This window comes from Procambarus clarkii, unplaced genomic scaffold (assembly GCF_040958095.1).
Source record: "Procambarus clarkii isolate CNS0578487 unplaced genomic scaffold, FALCON_Pclarkii_2.0 HiC_scaffold_104, whole genome shotgun sequence".
In the NCBI taxonomy this organism is placed as follows: domain Eukaryota; kingdom Metazoa; phylum Arthropoda; class Malacostraca; order Decapoda; family Cambaridae; genus Procambarus; species Procambarus clarkii.
In genome coordinates this window covers 1,433,120-1,460,613 of record NW_027189137.1, presented here as the reverse complement: position 1 = coordinate 1,460,613, position 27,494 = coordinate 1,433,120, and the positions used below count along the sequence as shown (strand labels likewise).

Below are 27,494 nucleotides of genomic sequence, written 5' to 3'. Positions count from 1 at the left end.
TATTTGCTTTATACCCATACATATACATACATACACACACATACACATACATATATACACACATACATGCATTCACATACATTTGTCTCATTTACCCTGACAGGGTGAGGTAGCTGATAAAGAAACTAGTGTGCAATTAAGCACTTAATCACTGAAGGTGATGAAGGTGCTTTTACAAGCTCAGGTTATATAGTTACATCACATACATACATTGTATGATTGATACATTACATGGTCAATCTTGGATACAAGTCCAATATATCATCAAGTGTTCCAGTACTCATATAGTAACTACAGAGTTCAGCATACCTTAGCCCAGGAGGGCGAAAGTCAGTCAGTATGGGACATTCCACAATATAATGTTCAAGAGAGTGCATGTTTTCTCTTTCACAAAGTTGACACATTGTGTACTCGACATTTGGGTTTTGAGAAAGCTGCCAGATACGTCTATACCAGCCTTTATACCTTCCACTACAGACTGGAAGGCTTCTTATCTATACCTTCCAATACAGACTGGAAGGCTGCTTATCTATACCTTCCAATACAGACTGGAAGGCTGTTTATCTATACCTTCCAATACAGACTGGAAGGCTGCTTATCTATTCCTTCCACTACAGACTGGAAGGCTGCTTATCTATACCTTCCAATACAGACTGGAAGGCTGCTTATCTATACCTTCCACTACAGACTGGAAGGCTGCTTATCTATACCTTCCACTACAGACTGGAAGGCTGCTTATCTATACCGTCTACACATAAGGGGTATAACTACCCGATCTCTCACAGTGTTCAAGAGAGAACTTGATAAGCTCTGATCAACCAGGCTGTGATTCATACGACAGTCTGCTAGCAGCCGCGTCCAACAGCCTGGTTAACCTGTCCAGCAACGAGGAGGCCTGGTCGAGGACCGGGCCGCGGGGACGGTAAGGCCCTAAACGGCCTCAAGGTAACCTCAAGGAAGGTACCACCAGCACAATAAAATACATTCATACCTCCAACATGCCAAAACTCATACAAACAACGTATACCAAAACTCATTCTCACTATCATCAAAACAAAAACTCATTCATTCCACCAGCATACAAAAACTCATTCATTCCACCAGCATACAAAAACTCATTCATTCCACCAGCATACAAAAACTCATTCATTCCACCAGCATACAAAAACTCATTCATACCACCAGCATACAAAAACTCATTCATTCCACCAGCATACAAAAACTCATTCATTCCACCAGCATACAAAAACTCATTCATACCACCAGCATACAAAAACTCATTCATTCCACCAGCATACAAAAACTCATTCATTCCACCAGCATACAAAAACTCATTCATTCCACCAGCATACAAAAACTCATTCATACCACCAGCATACAAAAACTCATTCATTCCACCAGCATACAAAAACTCATTCATTCCACCAGCATACAAAAACTCATTCATTCCACTAGCATACAAAAACTCATTCATTCCACCAGCATACAAAAACTCATTCATTCCACCAGCATACAAAAACTCATTCATTCCACCAGCATACAAAAACTCATTCATTCCACCAGCATACTAAAATGCAAACACTGGAACATGAAGGCCGTTGGGTACTGTCAACTGGGTGCCAAGTCACATGGGAATAACTGGAAATGACATTGCAGACGATGCTGCAAAACTTGCAACTAAGAGAAGAAATGTAGACATTTACATACCACAGAGTCTATCACAGATTAAGAAAGTAATTAGCAATAGAGCAATGCAGAAGATATATAGTGACCAGTACACAGCAGTTGCAACATCAAGATCTGCGGGTTGGCACAAGAATTACACCAAATACGAACCACATATTTTGATGAAAGGAGTACATCTGGAGTACATCATGTACATCTTACTGTACATCTACACATGTACATCTGTAGATTACTGTACATCTACACATGTACATCTGTAGATTACTGTACATCTACACATGTACATCTGTAGATTACTGTACATCTACACATGTACATCTGTAGATTACTGTTCATCTACACATGTACATCTGTAGATTACTGTACATCTACACATGTACATCTAATACTTGATGAGATGTAATCATCTCATTGAGAGATGTACATCATAATCATTGAATTGTAATGTACATCTACATTGGTCTCGTGAGGCTGGTCTCAACAACCAGCTCCTCGTAGATGTGTCCTTGTACATTATTGGTCTCATGAGGCTGGTCTCAACAACCAGCTCCTCGTAGATGTGACCTAGTACATTATTGGTCTCGTGAGGCTGGTCTCAACAACCAGCTCCTCGTAGATGTGTCCTTGTACATTATTGGTCTCGTGAGGCAGGTCTCAACAACCAGCTCCTCGTAGATGTGTCCTTGTACATTATTGGTCTCGTGAGGCAGGTCTCAACAACCAGCTCCTCGTAGATGTGTCCTTGTATATTATTGGTCTCGTGAGGCTGGTCTCAACAACCAGCTCCTCGTAGATGTGTCCTTGTACATTATTGGTCTCGTGAGGCAGGTCTCAACAACCAGCTCCTCGTAGATGTGTCCTTGTACATTATTGGTCTCGTGAGGCTGGTCTCAACAACCAGCTCCTCGTAGATGTGTCCTTGTACATTATTGGTCTCGTGAGGCTGGTCTCAACAACCAGCTCCTCGTAGATGTGTCCTTGTACATTATTGGTCTCGTGAGGCAGGTCTCAACAACCAGCTCCTCGTAGATGTGTCCTTGTACATTATTGGTCTCGTGAGGCAGGTCTCAACAACCAGCTCCTCGTAGATGTGTCCTTGTACATTATTGGTCTCGTGAGGCTGGTCTCAACAATCTACCATATATCAACATTATTAAAATTGTTAAGCGACGCAGCGAGCTCTCGGAGGTAGTCCGTGTTCTCCTCACTGTCCTCGATCCTAATCTGAAGCAAGCGACCAGTGACGCCCTTCCGGTGAAGTCCTCGCAGGAATCTCTCCACACACACACCTGTAGATGAGAGGGAACATTGCAGCTCACACCTGGCAACTCTCCCCACCCACACCTGTAGATAAGAGGGAACATTGAAACCCACACCTGGCTACTCTCACCACCCACACCTGCAGATGAGAGGGAACATTGAAACCCACACCTGGCTACTCTCACCACCCACACCTGCAGATGAAAGTGAAAACTAAAGCCCACACCTGGCTACTCCTCACACCCATCTCTTAAGGAGGAGGAGGAGGATGGTAGAGTTGCAGAGGAGGAGGAGGGTAGTGGTTCAGAGAAGGAGGAGGGTAGTGGTGCAGAGGAGGAGGAGGGTAGTGGTGCAGAGGAGGAGGAGGGTAGTGGTGCAGAGGAAGAGGAGGAGGGTAGTGATGCAGAGGAGGACGAGGGTAGTGGTGCAGAGGAGGAGGAGGGTAGTGGTGCAGAGGAGGAGGAGGGTAGTGGTCCAGAGAAGGAGGAGGGTAGTGGTGCAGAGGAGGAGGAGGGTAGTGGTGCAGAGGAGGAGGAGGGTAGTGGTGCAGAGGAAGAGGAGGAGGGTAGTGATGCAGAGGAGGACGAGGGTAGTGGTGCAGAGGAGGGTAGTGGTGCGAAGGAGGAGGGTAGTGGTGCAGAGGAAGAGGAGGAGGGTAGTGATGCAGAGGAGGAGGAGGGTAGTGGTGCAGAGGAGGAGGAGGGTAGTGGTGCAGAGGAGGGTAGTGGTGCGGAGGAGGAGGAGGATAGTGGTGCAGAGGAGGGTAGTAGTGCGGAGGAGGAGGGTAGTGGTGCAGAGGAGGAGGAGGGTAGGGGTGCAGAGGAGGAGGAGGGTAGTGGCGCAGAGCAGGAGGGTAGTGGTGCAGAGGAGGAGGGTAGTGGTGAAGAGGAAGAGGAAGGTAGTGGTGCAGAGGAGGAGGGTAGTGGTGAAGAGGAAGAGGAGGGTAGTGGTGCAGAGAAGGAGGGTAGTGGTGCAGAGGAGGAGGAGGGTAGGGATGCAGAGGAGGAGGAGGGTAGTGGCGCAGAGCAGGAGGGTAGTGGTGCAGAGGAGGAGGAGGGTAGGGGTGCAGAGGAGGAGGAGGAGGAGGGTAGTGGTGCAGAGGAGGAGGAAGGTAGTGGTGCAGAGGAGGAGGGTAGTGGTGCAGAGGAGGAGGGTAGTAGTGAAGAGAAACAGGAGGGTAGTGGTGCAGAGGAGGAAGGTAGTGGTGCAGAGGAGGATGAGGGTAGTGGTGCAGAGGAGGAGGGTAGTGGTGCAGAGGAGGATGAGGGTAGTGGTGCAGAGGAGGAGGAGGGTAGTGGTGCAGAGGAGGATGAGGGTAGTGGTGCAAAGGAGGAGGAGGGTAGTGGTGCAGAGGAGGAGGAGGGAAGTGGTGGGGAAGAGGAGGGTAGTGGTGCAGAGGAGGAGGAGGGTAGTGGTGCAGAGGAGGAGGAGGGTAGTGGTACAGAAGAGGAGGAGGTTAGTGGTGCAGAGGAGGAGGAGGGTAGTGGTGCATAGAAGGAGGGTCGTGGTGCACAGGAGGAGGGTAGTGGTGCAGAGGAGGAGGGTAGTGGTGAAGAGGAGGAGGAGGGCAGTGGTGCAGAGAAGGAGGGTTGTGGTGCAGAGGAGGAGGAGGGCAGTGGTGCAGAGGAGGAGGGTAGTGGTGCAAAGGAGGAGCAGGGTAGTGGAGCAGAGGAGGAGGAGGGTAGTGGTGCATAAGAGGAGGAGGGTAGTGGTACAGAGGAGGAGTAGGGTAGTGGTGCAGAGAAGGAGGAGGGTAGTGGTGCAGAGGAGGAGGGTAGTGGTGAAGAGGAGGAGGAGGGTAGTGGTGCAGAGGAGGAGTGTAACACCACCATATTGTACCACCACTATAATATGCACCACCATAATGGAAACACTACTTATCCTGAGTAACACTTCCCCATTGGTTGCACTTGGTAACACTGTTATGGGCTGACATATGATGGTTACACCGGGACTACAAAGTACACTGCCAACAAGGAGATGCTAACACAGGATGAAATACGCTGCCACCATCTGCCTTTGACCATTGAGACTATATCAAGCAACGAGGCAAGAAACATTGCTTGACTTGGAGAGTACTTTCTATGACTGTCATTAATTATGAAAACGGTTGTCAGCCACTATATCCAAAAGGCTAAGAGGATTCAACAATTGACACAGACGGGAAATTTAACGAGTTTATTGAGGCCAAAATTATGTCAATCACCACTTATAAATCCTACTCTAACACTGGCCAAAAATTTAAGAAATTTGGACATGGAACAAAACTTCAGAGATCACACACATTACCTTAAAACCTGTCTCTCCCTGGCTGAGGTGTTCTTTACAGCCCTCTCTGGACCCCGGTGTCCGGCACTCTGTCTTCCCTACAGGCCCTCTATATACAACCCCCACAGGGGGGAGGGGGGAGATCTGCTGTTACTACCTGCCCCAAGAGTGTACAAACACTCAAGAAATATTTCAATAAGCTTGTTTGACATTCACCATACACTCTTCAAGAGAGGAGTTATTAATTACGTGTGTGGCTGACCTCTGACCTGGCCAAAAGGGGAGAACCAGGGATGTTTACACATAAGAGTCTGGAGTCTAATGCCCTTGCCTGAAATATTACATACTTGAAACTATGCTGACTAAGACTAACCCCGGAATTTTTAATCAATATACAAGATAAACCGGAAGTCATCTGGGCTGACCTCTTGGAGAAGGCTTCCCTGGGTGTGAACTCTAAGGGGGGGGGGAGGTCCTGGGTGTTAAAGGAGGAGGGTAGTGGTGCAGAGGAGGAGGAGGGTAGTAGTGCAGAGGAGGAGGAGGAGGGTAGTGGTGCAGAGGAGGAGGAGGGTAGTGGTACAGAGGAGGATGAGGGAAGTGGTGCAGAGGAGGAGGAGGAGGGTAGTGGTGCAGAGGAGGAGGAGGGTAGTGGTACAGAGGAGGAGGAGGGTAGTGGTGCAGAGAAGGAGGGTAGTGGCGCAGAGGAGGAGGGTAGTGGTGCAGAGGAGGAGGGTAGTGGTGCAGAGGAGGAAGGTAGTGGTGAAGAGGAGGAGGAGGGTAGTGGTGCAGAGGAGGAGAAGGGTAGTGGTGCAGAGGAGGAGGAGGGTAGTAGTGCAGAGGAGGAGGAGGAGGGTAGTGGTGCAGAGGAGGAGGAGGTTATATAGTTACATCACAATTAAGGTCAGGACAGTGAAAGAGTATACACATTTCAATAGGTGTTTTCCTGATCTGCTGTCGGGTGTGTGATAAGAGATAACTCTTCAGCCACTTCCCACACTCTTGAGAGTGGGTCGCGATCATGATTCTACATTTATATGCATATGTCCGTGTAGGGAATTTTATTGCGGTCACAGTGATATAAAAATTAACGACATAGAACAATTCCGGGGTTGACAAACATGAAAAGATCATAAACATTTCAGCGCGGTTTGACGCTCCCGGCTAACGATCGCCATAGTTTTTTATTTGGTGCGGGTCTCATGTCGAGTTTGGTGAAATTTTACATATATATTCCTCTAGAGCATTCTCTTGTGAACAAATTGATACCAAATTTAAATACACACATGGAATATTAAGGTGAGCAGACCGAAAAGATTATAAACAATTTAGTGTCGCCGCACGGTCGCCCAAAACGAACAGCCCACACCCAGAAAGTACACAGTTTACTCCAGGGAGCGCGAAGTGTTTAGTCCCACTCTCCTGAATCCTTGGCACTACTTCAAGGCCGCTGGCTTCTCCCGCTCACGTTACAGAAGTCTTTCAGAGTCCAATGTTCGCTATCCTGACACACTCACAGTAACCAGTGACTGTGTCCCGGTACTAGCAGGTGTCCGGGTGATGATATCCTGACACACTCACAGTAACCAGTGACTGTGTCCCGGTACTAGCAGGTGTCCGGGTGATGATATCCTGACACACTCACAGTAACCAGTGATTGTGTCCCAGTACTAGCAGGTGTCCCGGTGATGATATCCTGACACACTCACAGTAACCAGTGACTGTGTCCCGGTACTAGCAGGTGTCCTGGTGATGATATCCTGACACACTCACAGTAACCAATGACTGTGTCCCAGTACTAGCAGGTGTCCCGGTGATGATATCCTGACACACTCACAGTAACCAGTGATTGTGTCCCAGTACTTTTTTTTTTTTTTTTTTTTTTTATTTTTTTTTTTTTTTTTTTTTTATTATTTTCTACCACAGACGTGGCCACACATTTACAATGCTAACCAGAATATATATACATTTTCTTCTGTCCTCCATGGACAGGGTTAGAGAAGTGTTAAACCTATAGTTCAAGGGTTTATTGAACACTCAACCACAGAAGGTGATTCGGTGCTTTTAAAATGCTAAGCTAACCTACATACGTAAATACAAAGATACACAGATTTACGTACGCCCTACATAAAGTATTAGATGTGTCTTTTACATAGTGTCATTAATGTACATTCACAAAGGCGAAATGTAATTCTGATCAGCTTCCATATTTGCTTTATACCCATACATATACATACATACACACACATACACATACATATATACACACATACATGCATTCACATACATTTGTCTCATTTACCCTGACAGGGTGAGGTAGCTGATAAAGAAACTAGTGTGCAATTAAGCACTTAATCACTGAAGGTGATGAAGGTGCTTTTACAAGCTCAGGTTATATAGTTACATCACATACATACATTGTATGATTGATACATTACATGGTCAATCTTGGATACAAGTCCAATATATCATCAAGTGTTCCAGTACTCATATAGTAACTACAGAGTTCAGCATACCTTAGCCCAGGAGGGCGAAAGTCAGTCAGTATGGGACATTCTACAATATAATGTTCAAGAGAGTGCATGTTTTCTCTTTCACAAAGTTGACACATTGTGTACTCGACATTTGGGTTTTGAGAAAGCTGCCAGATACGTCTATACCAGCCTTTATACCTTCCACTACAGACTGGAAGGCTTCTTATCTATACCTTCCAATACAGACTGGAAGGCTGCTTATCTATACCTTCCAATACAGACTGGAAGGCTGTTTATCTATACCTTCCAATACAGACTGGAAGGCTGCTTATCTATTCCTTCCACTACAGACTGGAAGGCTGCTTATCTATACCTTCCAATACAGACTGGAAGGCTGCTTATCTATACCTTCCACTACAGACTGGAAGGCTGCTTATCTATACCGTCTACACATAAGGGGTATAACTACCCGATCTCTCACAGTGTTCAAGAGAGAACTTGATAAGCTCTGATCAACCAGGCTGTGATTCATACGACAGTCTGCTAGCAGCCGCGTCCAACAGCCTGGTTAACCTGTCCAGCAACGAGGAGGCCTGGTCGAGGACCGGGCCGCGGGGACGGTAAGGCCCTAAACGGCCTCAAGGTAACCTCAAGGAAGGTACCACCAGCACAATAAAATACATTCATACCTCCAACATGCCAAAACTCATACAAACAACGTATACCAAAACTCATTCTCACTATCATCAAAACAAAAACTCATTCATTCCACCAGCATACAAAAACTCATTCATTCCACCAGCATACAAAAACTCATTCATTCCACCAGCATACAAAAACTCATTCATTCCACCAGCATACAAAAACTCATTCATACCACCAGCATACAAAAACTCATTCATTCCACCAGCATACAAAAACTCATTCATTCCACCAGCATACAAAAACTCATTCATACCACCAGCATACAAAAACTCATTCATTCCACCAGCATACAAAAACTCATTCATTCCACCAGCATACAAAAACTCATTCATTCCACCAGCATACAAAAACTCATTCATACTACCAGCATACAAAAACTCATTCATTCCACCAGCATACAAAAACTCATTCATTCCACCAGCATACAAAAACTCATTCATTCCACTAGCATACAAAAACTCATTCATTCCACCAGCATACAAAAACTCATTCATTCCACCAGCATACAAAAACTCATTCATTCCACCAGCATACAAAAACTCATTCATTCCACCAGCATACTAAAATGCAAACACTGGAACATGAAGGCCGTTGGGTACTGTCAACTGGGTGCCAAGTCACATGGGAATAACTGGAAATGACATTGCAGACGATGCTGCAAAACTTGCAACTAAGAGAAGAAATGTAGACATTTACATACCACAGAGTCTATCACAGATTAAGAAAGTAATTAGCAATAGAGCAATGCAGAAGATATATAGTGACCAGTACACAGCAGTTGCAACATCAAGATCTGCGGGTTGGCACAAGAATTACACCAAATACGAACCACATATTTTGATGAAAGGAGTACATCTGGAGTACATCATGTACATCTTACTGTACATCTACACATGTACATCTGTAGATTACTGTACATCTACACATGTACATCTGTAGATTACTGTACATCTACACATGTACATCTGTAGATTACTGTACATCTACACATGTACATCTGTAGATTACTGTTCATCTACACATGTACATCTGTAGATTACTGTACATCTACACATGTACATCTAATACTTGATGAGATGTAATCATCTCATTGAGAGATGTACATCATAATCATTGAATTGTAATGTACATCTACATTGGTCTCGTGAGGCTGGTCTCAACAACCAGCTCCTCGTAGATGTGTCCTTGTACATTATTGGTCTCATGAGGCTGGTCTCAACAACCAGCTCCTCGTAGATGTGACCTAGTACATTATTGGTCTCGTGAGGCTGGTCTCAACAACCAGCTCCTCGTAGATGTGTCCTTGTACATTATTGGTCTCGTGAGGCAGGTCTCAACAACCAGCTCCTCGTAGATGTGTCCTTGTACATTATTGGTCTCGTGAGGCAGGTCTCAACAACCAGCTCCTCGTAGATGTGTCCTTGTATATTATTGGTCTCGTGAGGCTGGTCTCAACAACCAGCTCCTCGTAGATGTGTCCTTGTACATTATTGGTCTCGTGAGGCAGGTCTCAACAACCAGCTCCTCGTAGATGTGTCCTTGTACATTATTGGTCTCGTGAGGCTGGTCTCAACAACCAGCTCCTCGTAGATGTGTCCTTGTACATTATTGGTCTCGTGAGGCTGGTCTCAACAACCAGCTCCTCGTAGATGTGTCCTTGTACATTATTGGTCTCGTGAGGCAGGTCTCAACAACCAGCTCCTCGTAGATGTGTCCTTGTACATTATTGGTCTCGTGAGGCAGGTCTCAACAACCAGCTCCTCGTAGATGTGTCCTTGTACATTATTGGTCTCGTGAGGCTGGTCTCAACAATCTACCATATATCAACATTATTAAAATTGTTAAGCGACGCAGCGAGCTCTCGGAGGTAGTCCGTGTTCTCCTCACTGTCCTCGATCCTAATCTGAAGCAAGCGACCAGTGACGCCCTTCCGGTGAAGTCCTCGCAGGAATCTCTCCACACACACACCTGTAGATGAGAGGGAACATTGCAGCTCACACCTGGCAACTCTCCCCACCCACACCTGTAGATAAGAGGGAACATTGAAACCCACACCTGGCTACTCTCACCACCCACACCTGCAGATGAGAGGGAACATTGAAACCCACACCTGGCTACTCTCACCACCCACACCTGCAGATGAAAGTGAAAACTAAAGCCCACACCTGGCTACTCCTCACACCCATCTCTTAAGGAGGAGGAGGAGGATGGTAGAGTTGCAGAGGAGGAGGAGGGTAGTGGTTCAGAGAAGGAGGAGGGTAGTGGTGCAGAGGAGGAGGAGGGTAGTGGTGCAGAGGAGGAGGAGGGTAGTGGTGCAGAGGAAGAGGAGGAGGGTAGTGATGCAGAGGAGGACGAGGGTAGTGGTGCAGAGGAGGAGGAGGGTAGTGGTGCAGAGGAGGAGGAGGGTAGTGGTCCAGAGAAGGAGGAGGGTAGTGGTGCAGAGGAGGAGGAGGGTAGTGGTGCAGAGGAGGAGGAGGGTAGTGGTGCAGAGGAAGAGGAGGAGGGTAGTGATGCAGAGGAGGACGAGGGTAGTGGTGCAGAGGAGGGTAGTGGTGCGAAGGAGGAGGGTAGTGGTGCAGAGGAAGAGGAGGAGGGTAGTGATGCAGAGGAGGAGGAGGGTAGTGGTGCAGAGGAGGAGGAGGGTAGTGGTGCAGAGGAGGGTAGTGGTGCGGAGGAGGAGGAGGATAGTGGTGCAGAGGAGGGTAGTAGTGCGGAGGAGGAGGGTAGTGGTGCAGAGGAGGAGGAGGGTAGGGGTGCAGAGGAGGAGGAGGGTAGTGGCGCAGAGCAGGAGGGTAGTGGTGCAGAGGAGGAGGGTAGTGGTGAAGAGGAAGAGGAAGGTAGTGGTGCAGAGGAGGAGGGTAGTGGTGAAGAGGAAGAGGAGGGTAGTGGTGCAGAGAAGGAGGGTAGTGGTGCAGAGGAGGAGGAGGGTAGGGATGCAGAGGAGGAGGAGGGTAGTGGCGCAGAGCAGGAGGGTAGTGGTGCAGAGGAGGAGGAGGGTAGGGGTGCAGAGGAGGAGGAGGAGGAGGGTAGTGGTGCAGAGGAGGAGGAAGGTAGTGGTGCAGAGGAGGAGGGTAGTGGTGCAGAGGAGGAGGGTAGTAGTGAAGAGAAACAGGAGGGTAGTGGTGCAGAGGAGGAAGGTAGTGGTGCAGAGGAGGATGAGGGTAGTGGTGCAGAGGAGGAGGGTAGTGGTGCAGAGGAGGATGAGGGTAGTGGTGCAGAGGAGGAGGAGGGTAGTGGTGCAGAGGAGGATGAGGGTAGTGGTGCAAAGGAGGAGGAGGGTAGTGGTGCAGAGGAGGAGGAGGGAAGTGGTGGGGAAGAGGAGGGTAGTGGTGCAGAGGAGGAGGAGGGTAGTGGTGCAGAGGAGGAGGAGGGTAGTGGTACAGAAGAGGAGGAGGTTAGTGGTGCAGAGGAGGAGGAGGGTAGTGGTGCATAGAAGGAGGGTCGTGGTGCACAGGAGGAGGGTAGTGGTGCAGAGGAGGAGGGTAGTGGTGAAGAGGAGGAGGAGGGCAGTGGTGCAGAGAAGGAGGGTTGTGGTGCAGAGGAGGAGGAGGGCAGTGGTGCAGAGGAGGAGGGTAGTGGTGCAAAGGAGGAGCAGGGTAGTGGAGCAGAGGAGGAGGAGGGTAGTGGTGCATAAGAGGAGGAGGGTAGTGGTACAGAGGAGGAGTAGGGTAGTGGTGCAGAGAAGGAGGAGGGTAGTGGTGCAGAGGAGGAGGGTAGTGGTGAAGAGGAGGAGGAGGGTAGTGGTGCAGAGGAGGAGTGTAACACCACCATATTGTACCACCACTATAATATGCACCACCATAATGGAAACACTACTTATCCTGAGTAACACTTCCCCATTGGTTGCACTTGGTAACACTGTTATGGGCTGACATATGATGGTTACACCGGGACTACAAAGTACACTGCCAACAAGGAGATGCTAACACAGGATGAAATACGCTGCCACCATCTGCCTTTGACCATTGAGACTATATCAAGCAACGAGGCAAGAAACATTGCTTGACTTGGAGAGTACTTTCTATGACTGTCATTAATTATGAAAACGGTTGTCAGCCACTATATCCAAAAGGCTAAGAGGATTCAACAATTGACACAGACGGGAAATTTAACGAGTTTATTGAGGCCAAAATTATGTCAATCACCACTTATAAATCCTACTCTAACACTGGCCAAAAATTTAAGAAATTTGGACATGGAACAAAACTTCAGAGATCACACACATTACCTTAAAACCTGTCTCTCCCTGGCTGAGGTGTTCTTTACAGCCCTCTCTGGACCCCGGTGTCCGGCACTCTGTCTTCCCTACAGGCCCTCTATATACAACCCCCACAGGGGGGAGGGGGGAGATCTGCTGTTACTACCTGCCCCAAGAGTGTACAAACACTCAAGAAATATTTCAATAAGCTTGTTTGACATTCACCATACACTCTTCAAGAGAGGAGTTATTAATTACGTGTGTGGCTGACCTCTGACCTGGCCAAAAGGGGAGAACCAGGGATGTTTACACATAAGAGTCTGGAGTCTAATGCCCTTGCCTGAAATATTACATACTTGAAACTATGCTGACTAAGACTAACCCAGGAATTTTTAATCAATATACAAGATAAACCGGAAGTCATCTGGGCTGACCTCTTGGAGAAGGCTTCCCTGGGTGTGAACTCTAAGGGGGGGGGGGAGGTCCTGGGTGTTAAAGGAGGAGGGTAGTGGTGCAGAGGAGGAGGAGGGTAGTAGTGCAGAGGAGGAGGAGGAGGGTAGTGGTGCAGAGGAGGAGGAGGGTAGTGGTACAGAGGAGGATGAGGGTAGTGGTGCAGAGGAGGAGGAGGAGGGTAGTGGTGCAGAGGAGGAGGAGGGTAGTGGTACAGAGGAGGAGGAGGGTAGTGGTGCAGAGAAGGAGGGTAGTGGCGCAGAGGAGGAGGGTAGTGGTGCAGAGGAGGAGGGTAGTGGTGCAGAGGAGGAAGGTAGTGGTGAAGAGGAGGAGGAGGGTAGTGGTGCAGAGGAGGAGAAGGGTAGTGGTGCAGAGGAGGAGGAGGGTAGTAGTGCAGAGGAGGAGGAGGAGGGTAGTGGTGCAGAGGAGGAGGAGGGTAGTGGTGCAGAGTAAGAGGAGGGTAGTGATGCAGAGGAGGAGGAGGAGAGTAGTATCACTACCACTCTCCACCACTGTCACACACCACTCCCCTCCACTGCCACACACCACTCTCCACCACTGTCACACACCACTCTCCACCACTGTCACACACCACTCTCCACCACTGTCACACACAACTCTCCACCACTGTCACACACCACTCTCCACCACTGTCACACACCACTCTCCACCACTGTCACACACCACTCTCCACAACTGCCACTCACTACTCTCCACCACTGTCACACACCACTCTCCACCACTGCCACACACCACTCTCCACCACTGTCACACACCACTCTCCACCACTGTCACACACCACTCTCCACCACTGTCACACACCACTCTCCACCACTGTCACACACCACTCTCCACCACTGTCACACACCACTCTCCATCACTGTCACACACCACTCTCCACCACTGTCACACACCACTCTCCACCACTGCCACACACCAATCTCCACCACTGTCACTCACCACTCTCCACCACTGTCACACACCACTCTCCATCACTGTCACACACCACTCTCCACCACTGTCACACACCACTCTCCACCACTGTCACTCACCACTCTCCACCACTGTCACACACTACTCTCCACCACTGTCACACACCACTCTCCACCACTGTCACTCACCACTCTCCACCACTGCCACACTCCACTCTCCACCACTGCCAAACACCACTCTCCACCACTGTCACTCACCACTCTCCACCACTGCCACACACCACTCTCCACCACTGTCACTCACCACTCTCCACCACTGTCACACACCACTCTCCACCACTGTCACTCACCACTCTCCACCACTGTCACACACCACTCTCCACCACTGTCACACACCACTCTCCACCACTGCCACACTCCACTCTCCACCACTGCCAAACACCACTCTCCACCACTGTCACTCACCACTCTCCACCACTGCCACACACCACTCTCCACCACTGTCACTCACCACTCTCCACCACTGTCACACACCACTCTCCACCACTGTCACACACCACTCTCCACCACTGTCACACACCACTCTCCACCACTGTCACTCACCACTCTCCATCACTGTCACACACCACTCTCCACCACTGTCACACACCACTGTCCACCACTGTCACACACCACTCTCCACCACTGTCACTCACCACTCTCCATCACTGTCACACACCACTCTCCACCACTGTCACTCACCACTCTCCACCACTGCCACACACCACCACTACCACACACCACTCTCCACCACTGTCACACACTATTCTCCACCACTCACACACCACTCTCCACCACTGTCACACACCACTCTCCACCACTGCCTCACACCTCTCTCCACCACTGCCACACACCACTCTCCACCACTCACACACACCACTCTCCACCACTGCCTCACACCGCTCTCCATCACTGCCCCTCACCACTCTCCACCACTACCACACACACCACTCTCCACCACTGCCACACTCCACTCTCCACCACTGTCACACACCACTCTCCACCACTGTCACACACCACTCTCCACCACTGTCACACACCACTCTCCACCACTGTCACACACCACTCTCCACCACTGTCACACACCACTCTCCACCACTGTCACACACCACTCTCCATCACTGTCACACACCACTCTCCACCACTGTCACACACCACTCTCCACAACTGCCACTCACTACTCTCCACCACTGTCACACACCACTCTCCACCACTGCCACACACCACTCTCCACCACTGTCACACACCACTCTCCACCACTGTCACACACCACTCTCCACCACTGTCACACACCACTCTCGACCACTGTCACACACTATTCTCCACCACTCACACACCACTCTCCACCACTGCCACACACCACTCTCCACCACTCACACACCACTCTCCACCACTGCCATACAGCACTCTCCACCACTGCCACACACCACTCTCCACCACTCACACATCACTCTTCACTACTATCACACACCACTCTCCTCCACTGCCACACACCACTCTCCACCACTCACACACCACTCTCCACCATTGCCACACACACCACTCTCCACCACTGCCACACACCACTCTCCACCACTCACACATCACTCTTCACCACTGTCACACACCACTCTCCACCACTGCCACACACCACTCTCCACCACTGTCACACACCACTCTCCACCACTGTCACACACCACTCCCCACCACTGTCACACACCACTCTTCACCACTGCCATACAGCACTCTCCACCACTGCCACACACCACTCTCCACCACTCACACACCACTGTCCACTACTGCCGCACACCACTCTCCACCACTGCCACACACCACTCTCCACCACTGCCACACACCACTCTCCACCACTGTCACACACCACTCTCCACCACTGTCACACACCACTCTCCACCACTGTCACACACCACTCTCCACCACTGTCACACACCACTCTCCACCACTGTCACACACCACTCTCCACCACTATCACACACCACTCTCCACCACTGTCACACACCACTCTCCACCACTGCCACACACCACTCTCCACCACTGCCACACACCACTCTCCACCACTGCCACACAACACTCTCCACCACTGCCACTCACCACTCTCCACCTCTGCCACACACCACTCTCCACCACTACCACACACCACTCTCCACCACTCACAAACCACTCTCCACCACTGCCACAAACCACTCTCCACCACTGTCACACACCACTCTCCACCACTGCCACACACCACTCTCCACCACTGCCACACAACACTCTCCACCACTGCCACTCACCACTCTCCACCACTGCCACACACCGCTCTCCACCACTGCCACACACCACTCTCCACCACTGCCACACACCACTCTCAACCAATGTCACACACCACTCTCCACCACTGTCACACACCACTCTCCACCACTGTCACACACCACTCTCCACCACTGTCACACACCACTCTCCACCACTGTCACACACCACTCTCCACCACTGCCACACAACACTCTCCACCACTGCCACTCACCACTCTCCACCACTGCCACACACCGCTCTCCACCACTGCCACACACCACTCTCCACCACTGTCACACACCACTCTCCACCACTGTCACACACCACTCTCCACCACTGTCACACACCACTCTCCACCACTGTCACACACCACTCTCCACCACTGTCACACACCATTCTCCACTACTGCCACACACCACTCTCCACCACTGCCCCTCACCACTCTCCACCACTGCCACACACCACTCTCCAACACTGTCACACACCACTCTCCACCACTGCCACACACCACTCTCTACAACTGCCACACACCACTCTCCACCATTGTCACACAACACTTTCCACCACTCACACACCACTCTCCACTACTGCCACACACCACTCCCCACCACTGCCACACACCACTCTCCACCACTGTCACACAACACTTTCCACCACTCACACACCACTCCCCACCACTGCCACACACCACTCCCCACCACTGCCACACACCACTCCCCACCACTGTCACACACCACTCTCCATCACTGTCACACACCACTCCCCACCACTGCCACACACTCCCCACCACTGTCACACACTACTCTCCACCACTGTCACACACCACTCTCCACCACTGTCACACACCACTCTCCACCACTGTCACACACCACTCTCCACCACTGTCACACACCACTCTCCACCACTGTCACACACCACTCTCCACCACTGCTCCTTTCGTATTCTTCCTCCTCATTCCTTATTATTCCTCCTCGACCTTTTCCTACCTCCTCTTTCTCCTCCTTACTCCTCCTCCTTCCTCCTCGACCTCCTCCTACCTCCTCTTTCTCCTCCTTACTCCTCCTCGACCTCCTCCTCTAACTACAACAACCAACCACCATTACTATCAGTGCTCAACTGCAGGCCATTCTGGCGTGTTTGGAGGAAGTACGTCATGACGACAAAAATGTTTTTGTATTTGTCGATAGCCGAGGAGCACTTGAGTCCTTAAACAGTCGAAATCCAGTCTTCATGTCCATAGTTGAGGATTGTAAGAAAAGGATAACTGAGATACAGCTGAAAGGTCACAATGTGAAATTCGTGTGGATTCCATCTCATGTTGGAATAGTGCTCAACGAGGTGGCGGATGACTTGGCCAAACGTGCCACATTAAAACCACAAGTTGACATCGAATGCGAATTCACAATGAGACAAATAAGAAGCAAAATCAGAAATATTCAGCCACAGACAGAAGTGGCGAGGAGAGGTATAATGTATGAGGGAAGTCAAACCATGCAACACTACATGTATGTGAGTCAAAACACCCATTTCACTTATGGTAAAAGGAGAAATGCTTGGAGTGACTCTGTGCACATGCGGCTCAGGCTTGGGTACAAATATTACTGGGAATATGGGATAGGTGTTCATGATAATGACACGGTGTCAACTATGTGGTATGTTAAGGTCTCACACCCTTGCCCATTATGTTCTTGATTGTCCGTTGATTAATGTATATAGAAACACTGAGATAAGGACTGTTCCTGAACAAATAGCTTGGATGTGTCAGAACGGAAAGGTTGATGATATTCTTGAGAGATATAAGAATTTTGCACCAAGACTGTAATATTTTGTTGAATTATCTGCATGTCTCTTGCAAATTGTCTATACAGTATTCCTAGGTCATAAAAGTATTTGTGTGTACGTCTGATACCATACTACTTGTGTAAAAGAGGAAATGTATATGTTTATCTCTCAGAATGTTCGGTAATATGTTTATTGTTTGTGATGTGTGTCTATATATGTATGAACACGTTGTACTGAACGGGGTGAGAATAGCTTGAGCTACCTCATCCCTTTGTGTGTATTTTACCTCAATAAACTTATTTCAATTTCAACTACTATCAATAACCATAACCATCAATAACTATCAACCTAAACAATCATCAACCACCTCAATCATCAACAACCACAACAATCAACCACCCCTACCACCAAGAACAATCAACCACCACTACTGCCAAATATAATCAACCACCACTACCACAAAATACAACAATCAACCACCAATATCACGAACCTCAACAACTACCAGTACAGTCAACCACAAACGACCACAACCACCATCTACCACTGCCCTCAACCACTACTATCAACAACCACTACCATTAACCACAACTATCAACCACCAACAACTATGAACCACCACCAACAACCTCAACAATCAACCACCACTACCACCAACAATGAACCACCACTACCATCAATCACCACAATTAATAAACCACCACCCACGCGAACTATAACCAACAATCGCCACTACATAAAGTACAACAATCAACCACTACTATCACGAACCACAACAACCACCACTGCAATTAACCCGCCAACTACACCCATCAAACACCACAACAATCAACTACCACAACCATCAACCACCACAATAATTAACCACCACAACCATCAACCACCACAATAATCAACCACCACAACAATCATCCTCCACAACAATCACCCACCACAACAATCAAATTCCACAACTATTAACCACCACAACAATCAACCACCACAACAATCAACCACCACAAAAATCGTCCACCACAACAATCAACCACCACAACAATCAACCACCAAAACCATCATCCATCACAACAATCAACCACCACAACTATCAACAAACACTACCATCAACCACCACTACCATCAATTACCACAACCATCAACAAACACTACCATCAACAAACACTACCATCAACCACCACAACCATCAACCACCACTACCATCAACCACCACTACCATCAACAAACGCTACCATCAACCACCACAACCATTAACCACCACAACCATCAACAAACACTACCATCAACCACCACAACCATCAACAAACACTACCATCAACCACCACAACCATCAACAAACACTACCATCAACCACCACAACCATCAACAAACACTACCATCAACCACCACAACCATTAACTACCACCACCATCAACCACCTTAGCCATCAACCATCACAGACATCAACCACCAGAGCTATCAACCACCAATACCATAAACCATCACAACCTCAACCACCATTAACATTAACCACCACTACCACTAATCACAACCATCAGCCACCACAATTACTAATCACAGCAATCAACCACCACCACCACCAACCACAACTAATAACCACCACTAGAACCAACCACTACCACCAACAATAAACATCACCCACCACTGCCACCAATCACAACCTACCACCACTGCCACCAGCCACAACCCAGCAACAATTCCACCACCACTACCATGGATTCTCCATTAAGTGAAAGTAATGAATAAAATATTTTTAACTTACCTTTTATTATGCTTCAATTTTATTTCTAGAATATGTAGAAATATATTTTTAATATATTTCTACATTTTTTATATATATGTCATCAATCAGGAAAACGAGTTTTATGCAACATTTAAGGTTGCGACACGGTCTCAAAATTGTTTAGCCAAAGTTGTGCAGTAAGTTGTGGCAACTTATTTACAACCACACAATAACGTAGCTAATACATGAAAACAAACGTTGCCACAGCTTTCAAACACCTTCCAGGTACGTTGTGGCAACCTAAAATTGTTTCCTGGACCCCACCTGCAGGTGAGAGGGAACACTGAAGCCCACACCTGGCTATTCTCCCCACCCACATCTGCAGAAGAAGCCCCACAACAGCCTATTCTCCTCATCCAAACCTGCATATCAGAGTAAATACTGAATTCTACAGCTGGGACCACTGCCAGATGAGACGGAACAGTAAAACCAACTCATGTCTCCTTCACACCGGACTAGTTTCCCCACCCACACCTGCAGATGAGAGGGAAAACTGAAGCATACACCTGGTAACTCTCCACCCCCACACCTGCACATGAGAGGGGACACTGATGCCCACACCTGCTATTCTCCCTCCCCTCACCTGCAGAGGGGAAGGAACACGGAAGCCCACACCTGGCTACTCTCCCGATCCACACCTGTAGATGAGAGGGAACACTTAAGCCCACACCTGGCTACTCTCCCGACCCACACCTGCGCATGAGAGGGAACACTAAAGCCCACACCTGGCTACTCTTCCGACCCACACCTGCACATGAGAGGGAACACTAAAGCCCACACCTGGCTACTCTCCCCACCCACACCTGTTTATGTCACACACTCATGCCAAAGAAAACTTATATCAAGTAAATCTAGCTTGTATTAAGCAAGACAATGTTGGGCTAAATATTGATCAGTGTTATCTTATAAGCAGTGAAGCTTGCTTAATGAATATTCTTGGTCGCTAAACGGTGCTCAAAGTTACTCAAGAAGCCTTATAAGTTCTCTAATTCATGACTTTTAATGTAAAAATATTTTTGAAACCACTGGAAGCACTGTGAATTAAACAACTGAGTTACAGATATTCACGTGTTAAAATGTAGTCAATACGTACTGGTGAGACGCGTATTAGAGAAGTTCAGGCGACTATACCGTCCTCTTGAGGGAGGACACAGCTGAGCCACCAGGTGGCAGCACCAATCTATGGCGGGGTCGTCATCAGTGAGGTCCCAGCTGATGGTCAGGTCGAGTTCCCTTCCCTGGTACGGCAGAGTGTCCAGGGTGTCCGGGTCCACGTAGCCCGTGGCGTCCAGGGTGTCCGGGGCCACGTAGCCCGTGTCGTCCAGGGTGTCCGGGTCCACGTAGCACGTGGCGTCCATGGTGTCCGGGTCCACGTAGCCCGTGGCGTCCAGGGTGTCCGGGTCTACGTAGCCCGTGGCGTCCAGGGTGTCCGGGTCCACGTAGCCCGTGTCGTCCAGGGTAATGACTGAAGACATACACTGAGATACAGTCACTGTCGTTACCGGTATGTTCTAAGATATAACAAGAAGACATACTGAGCCATCCACTCACCTTACTGCTGGGTTTATTACCTGATGACAAGTCCGTATTTTGGACAGTATTAAAAGCATCTAAACTATGTATTAATTGCTTTTAAAAGCCACGGTCAAGGTTATCTGTATCAATGGTCAAGGTCATCTGTATCAATTGTCAAGGTCACAGTCAAGGTCATCTGTATCAATGGTCAAGGTTACCTGTATCAATGGTCAAGGTCATCTGTATCAATGGTCAAGGTCATCTGTATCAATTGTCAAGGTCATTTGTATCAATGGTCAAGGTCACAGTCAAGGTCATCTTTATCAATGGTCAAGGTCTCATTGAAAGGTCATATAAACTAAGTCAAGGTCACAGTGAAAGGTCATCTGGACCAAGTATCAAGGTCACAGGGATAGATGGGTCACCTGAATTAAGGATCAAAGTTACGGAAGGTCAAATTAACCAACGGATCAAGGTCACAGTGAAAGGTCATCTTAAACAGGAATTAGGTCACAGTGAAAGGTCATCCTGAACAGGAATTAGGTCACAGTGAAAGGTCATCCTGAACAGGAATTAGGTCACAGTGAAAGGTCATCTTAAACAGGAATTAGGTCACAGTGAAAGGTCATCTTAAACAGGAATTAGGTCACACTGAAAGGTCATCTTAAACAGGAATTAGGTCACAGTGAAAGGTCATCTTGGACAGGAATTAGGTCAGTGTGAAAGGTCATCATGAACAGGAATTAGGTCACAGTGAAAGGTCATCATGAACAGGAATTAGGTCACAGTGAAAGGTCATCCTGAACAGGAATTAGGTCACAGTGAAAGGTCATCCTGAACAGGAATTAGGTCACAGTGAAAGGTCATCTTGAACAGCAATTAGGTCACAGTGAAAGGTCATCTTAAACACGAATTAGGTCACACTGAAAGGTCATCCTGAACAGGAATTAGGTCACAGTGAAAGGTCATCCTAAACAGGAATTAGGTCACAGTGAAAAGTCATCCTGAACAGGAATTAGGTCACAGTGAAAGGTCATCTTGAACAGGAATTAGGTCACAGTGAAAGGTCATCCTGAACATGAATTAGGTCACAGTGAAAGGTCATCCTGAACAGGAATTAGGTCACAGTGAAAGGTCATCTTGAACAGGAATTAGTTCACAGTGAAAGGAGATCTGTACCACGAGTCAAAGTCAAAGTGGTAAGTCATCTGAACCAAAAGTATGGCGTCGCTAAATACTTCATGAAATTATTTACGCACAAGAATATATACAGCAGCGGAATGTTTCGAAAATTTATTATTCATGGAGTAGTCGCCCTTAATAAGTCTATATTTGTAATCAAAGTAGAAGGTTTGTCACCCTTAGGGTGACTATATTTGTAAACAATATAAGGTGTTTGTCACCCTTAAGGTGACTATATTTGTGAACAATATAAGGTGTTTGTCTCCTTTAAGGTGATTATGTTTGTATACAATATAAGGAATCTTTCGTCCGTAAGGTTGTAAACATATATGTAAACAATGTAAATCTGAATTACTATATTAAACATGACGAATGAAGCCCTTTGCGTAATTTTGGTATTAATAAATAACCCTAAAAATTATGGTGGAAAATATGAATATTTACCAAGACGCTGCAGGTGAGGAAGGTGAGGCAGGTGACGGATGAGGACGGGTAGATGGTGTGGTGTGAGGTACAGGGTGAGGCTCTCGAGGGTGGGAGGCAGGAGGAGTATGGCTGCCTCAGACAAGTCACCATCAAACTCCTCTAAGGTACACTTACTGCCGGGGGCTGTCAGCCTCTCCAAACATTGCTTTGTTATAGCACTACTCTCTCTGCTGTCTAAACTATAGTCAAGATCTAAGGATATGGTTACCTTCATTTTTGCCAGCACTGACAGTGTAGACAGGCACTGCTTGAGTTGGGTTGTATCGTTTATGACTAGGCAAATGTTCTTTGGTGTCACCTTCTTAAGAACAAGCGGCAGGACAACCAACGAGTCAACACTCTCTATTCTCCACTCTTGTTCTGTACGCAGCTTCTCACACACGGCTTGGATGACGTGCTCACTCCCGCGGGACTCTGCTACATAATTCAACAGCTCGTCAGTCTCAAGTGTAACCATCTCGCACAGGTCAATTATGTGAGTAATGAACTTGTGCTCTACTCCCCGGGCACACAGCACGCCGGTAGTGCTGACTAAAATGTTCTCCCATCTGTGGTGCGCCCAAAGCTCATGTTGCACGGCGCTAATATCAAACTTTGACCCTCTCAGGTGATCTCCCAAGGAGCGTTTTTACCTTTCGTACAACATCCACCAAGAGGTCAACGATTATAGAGCTTTCCCCTGACACACGGTGTGATGCTGGATCACCTCGGTCTTGCTCAGCCCTCAACAAGAGAGCGACCAGCCTCCTGCTGGCACAGTACTCCTGGTACCTGGCGTGAAAATAGCCAAACACCCACACCACACTGAGGCCCCGACGGTAGCTGGTTCTTGTGAAATAGTTGGACAAGACCTCGTCCTGCGGCAGTCCCAGAGTGTCACACTTCTTCCTAATCTCCGCTTCCGTCTCCGGCCAAAGGTCGTACTCCTGCCTCTGGATCCCTCTTAAACTAATCTCTTCAAAGAACAACAGAAACTGGTCACATTTTCCTTTGGGGTCCACCACATGTTTGTCTGTGAGTCTGGACACCAGTTTACTGGTTATGAAGTCATGAATCTTCTCGTAGACTTGAGTGTTTGTGGTGAGGTTGTTAAATTCTTCTGGAGCCTCGACACACAGCAGCGCCAACAAGGTCAAGGTGAGTGGCGTGTTGAGATACTCACCCAGGAACTGACTCATCTGCTCCAGCCGCTGGGTAAACCTCCCTGTGATGACACTCCGTTGGCACTCTCCCTCCACCAGCACCTTGATGGTTCTCTCGGCGAACTCCACGCGACGTTCTGGAGTGATGCCCAAGACGAGGATGTTGCAGCGAGGTCTGGTGTGTGGGACGAGCTGTGACAGTTGTTGGTCCCACCCCAGCCGTGTGGTTATCACCAACCTCACATCCTTGCCAGGCAGGTGCAACAGCTCCTTCACCAGCCTTCTTGAATGGTCGTTGACCTCGTCGTAGCCGTCAATCAGGACTAATATATTTAAGCTCAAGATTATCTCCTTAAACAGCTGGAAGTCAGCGTCAGAATCACGAAGTGTTTGAGGCAGCAACTGGCGGAGTAGATCATCGAAGGCATTAAGATGTGAGTCCCTGCACTGTACATAGAAAACGAGGTCCACAGTGCCCAGGTGACATATGGTAGCAGGGTCCTTTACCCACTTCTCGAGGATGAGCTTGAGTAAAGTTGTCTTGCCCATACCACCTTCCCCCGTCAGGAGGACACATTGAGGGACTCTTCCGTCCTCTCGTCTCATACTCAAGATGTCTTCATCGTTTATATCCTGACCCTTGGCAGCGTGGGAGGGTCTTGCCCCTATGACGGGATCTTCAAAGAGTCGTAGTCGTGTAAAAGCAAGACTTGGGTTGTAGTTAATGCTGAGGAGGAGCCAGGGTGCGGGAACAATCTGGTACAGCAGTTTATACCCGTCCGTTAGCTCCTGCTTGCTCATCTGCTTAACCTCTTCTGTGATGCGTCTTCTGAACACCTTAATATCTTGGTGGAGCTGAGCTAAATAGTCCACCTCTGAGGGATCCAGCGGCTCTCTGATCTTTGCTCGCAGTCCATCAAAATACTCTGTGGCAACTCTGCTCGCCTGGTCCACATCCTGGCGGTCTGTCCTCCACTTGTTGCCAGCCTTAATCAACATATTTGTCATTAAGTCAGTGAGATCCGTCAGCTTATTCTTCAGGTCTTGCTCCGTTATTCTCACGTTATTATGGGCCAACGTGTTTCGATGTTCCTTCAGCTTGTAAATGAGGTGTTCAAGTGATGGTCCCTGAGGCCCTGGAGTGGTCCACGTGGGGTCATTCATCACAGCCAGACCACACACACGTTGCAGGAGTTTATACAACAGGGTGATGTCAAAAGTAGCCGCGCCAGAGGAAGCTTCGAGTTTATCCCTCTGGTGATCATCGAAGACACGCCTGTACTGAGCATTGGTGTACCCCAAGTCCTGAGTGAGGTAAGTCACTACTGGGAAGGTGCCCCGGTACGACCACATAAACACACTTGCTAGAGCGTCTCGTCCTGCCTTAGTCACAGCCAGTTCATACCGCAGTCTGTTAAAATCTACTGACATTGTGGAGGACATATTGAGCTTTATGGTTCACTCTTCACACTACGTTGGTCAAGTATAACAACAGCAGTCAGAGACCAATGGTAGGTTTCTATTACTAAAACATTAACCATGTGAGTTAAAAGTTGACAACATAATTTACTGACGCGAATTGTGTCCGGCTTTATTACACTATTCATATATGAGCGAGATATTTAATTAAAGTTTCCACACAATTTACTCATTACCAAAAAATTATTCTCTAATTGTTTATATACAATACACATTTAATCACATTCCAGGAAGCCAGATAATAACTGAGTCGCGACTTTATCCCTGGTCGATATGAGCATTATTGCTTCCCAGTTTTATTGGTTATTTTAGTTAATTTGGTTTTCAAGTTATTTAGTATTAGTAAATAATATGAAGTTATTTATGTCCTAGTTTTTATATTAATAAAGACTTTCTATGATTTTCATCAGTCTTTAAAAGTTCGTCGGGTTTCCGTCACCTGGAAATACAAAACATACAAAATTAATTTTATCAACACAAGTTGTTTTTCTTAAATAGTGATAGAAATAGGTTTTCTGAGTGAAAACCAATAATAAATTGATATTTGAGTTATGCCTCATCGTTTCTGTTTTGTTTTATATCATAAAACTAGTTTATATTTTAATATAAGTCGTGTAATCATTGTCGTGTTGGCTTCTGGGTTATGGTGTTTGAAGGGGGCTCACTTCCTCATGTGGAAATTGAACGGTGCGGAGATTGTTCACTTCTGCAGCCATATTAGCCTATTATAATGTTCAAAATTGACATCTGTGTCTTCGACAATATGATGAAGCCAACAATATGGTGTTTATAATTTATTATATATTTTCTTAGTCGAGAATATAGAATATCTAACTAACCTGCAGCATATAACGGAGCAGACAATCTTTCCTGGAATTAAGAATTAAGTATAACTAACAATTTCCTTCCTGGACACTGCTGTCATCCTCCAAGATCACAAATTTATAGCTACAATTTACCATAAACCAACAGCTTTTTGTATGGGAATTATTTCACAAACAATAATTCTAAATAAATCTAATTAATATTACATATCCAACCTTCATTTTGATTTGACTTTGAAGAAACTCTAGAGCTAGAAACCACAACCACAGGTCACGAGTCTCATTAAAACTATCCAACTTACATCGTTAAGAGAGAATGTCTGTTTGTCCGTGTGTCCAAGGTTGGAGGCCAGATACTTGGCGACAGCAGCAGCCAACTTTGCAGGGGAACTGGTATGGGATATGGGACGGACATAGACTGATCTGGGGTAGGCCTAAGTTAAAAACTTCAAGAAATATTACCATTTACAGAGACCACGTCCGATTTCTATTGGGTCAATTGGAAATATTTCGTGTGCTCCACCTAGAGTTTTCAGTGGAAACCAATTTTTTTGACAAAAGAGGTGACGAGGGGAATGAGGGTAACAACCACTGGAAGTGGGACACCAATGGGAGTGGGATGATGGGGGGGAGAAAGAGGTAAGAAAATGGGTTAACAGGGAAGAGGTAAGGGTTAACACCGACGAGCTGGAGGAGGGCAGGAAGGGTGGACACTGGCGAGGTGTGGGAGGGCAGGTAGGGTGAACACTGGCGAGGTGTGGGAGGGCAGGTAGGGTGAACACTGGCGAGGTGTGGGAGGGCAGGTAGGGTGAACACTGGCGAGGTGTGGGAGGGAAGGTAGGGTGAACACTGGCGAGGTGTGGGAGGGCAGATAGGGTGAACACTGGCCAGGTGTGGGAGGGCAGGTAGGGTGAACACTGGCCAGGTGTGGGAGGGCAGGTAGGGTGAACACTGGCGAGGTGTGGGAGGGCAGGTAGGGTGAACACTGGCGAGGTGTGGGAGGGCAGGTAGGGTGAACACTGGCGAGGTG

At 47.8% G+C, this 27,494-nt stretch overlaps 1 protein-coding gene across 1 annotated transcript; it reads right to left on the bottom strand.

Annotated features, from left to right (window-relative positions):
• Nucleotides 1-9,656: 9,656 nt before the first annotated feature.
• Nucleotides 9,657-24,155, bottom strand: LOC138360258 (uncharacterized). Its single transcript, XM_069320183.1, has 3 exons — nt 22,978-24,155; nt 20,930-21,301; nt 9,657-10,358 (listed from the first exon to the last, which is right to left on the bottom strand). Exons 1-3 carry the CDS (start codon nt 23,474-23,476, stop codon nt 10,204-10,206), a joined length of 1,026 nt encoding a protein of 341 aa, XP_069176284.1. The 5' UTR covers nt 23,477-24,155; the 3' UTR covers nt 9,657-10,203.
• Between the last annotated feature and the right edge of the window lie 3,339 nt (nt 24,156-27,494).

Coding starts and splice junctions, on each gene's coding strand:
- LOC138360258 (XM_069320183.1), bottom strand. CDS start 23,476: ATGGTTACACTTGAGACTGACGAGCTGTTGAATTATGTAGCAGAGTCC. Junction 21,302..22,977: donor TCCTCACCTGCAGCGTCTTG/GTAAATATTCAT, acceptor GTATGTCTTCAG/TCATTACCCTGGACGACACG. Junction 10,359..20,929: donor CTCTAATACGCGTCTCACCA/GTACGTATTGAC, acceptor TCTCATCTACAG/GTGTGTGTGTGGAGAGATTC.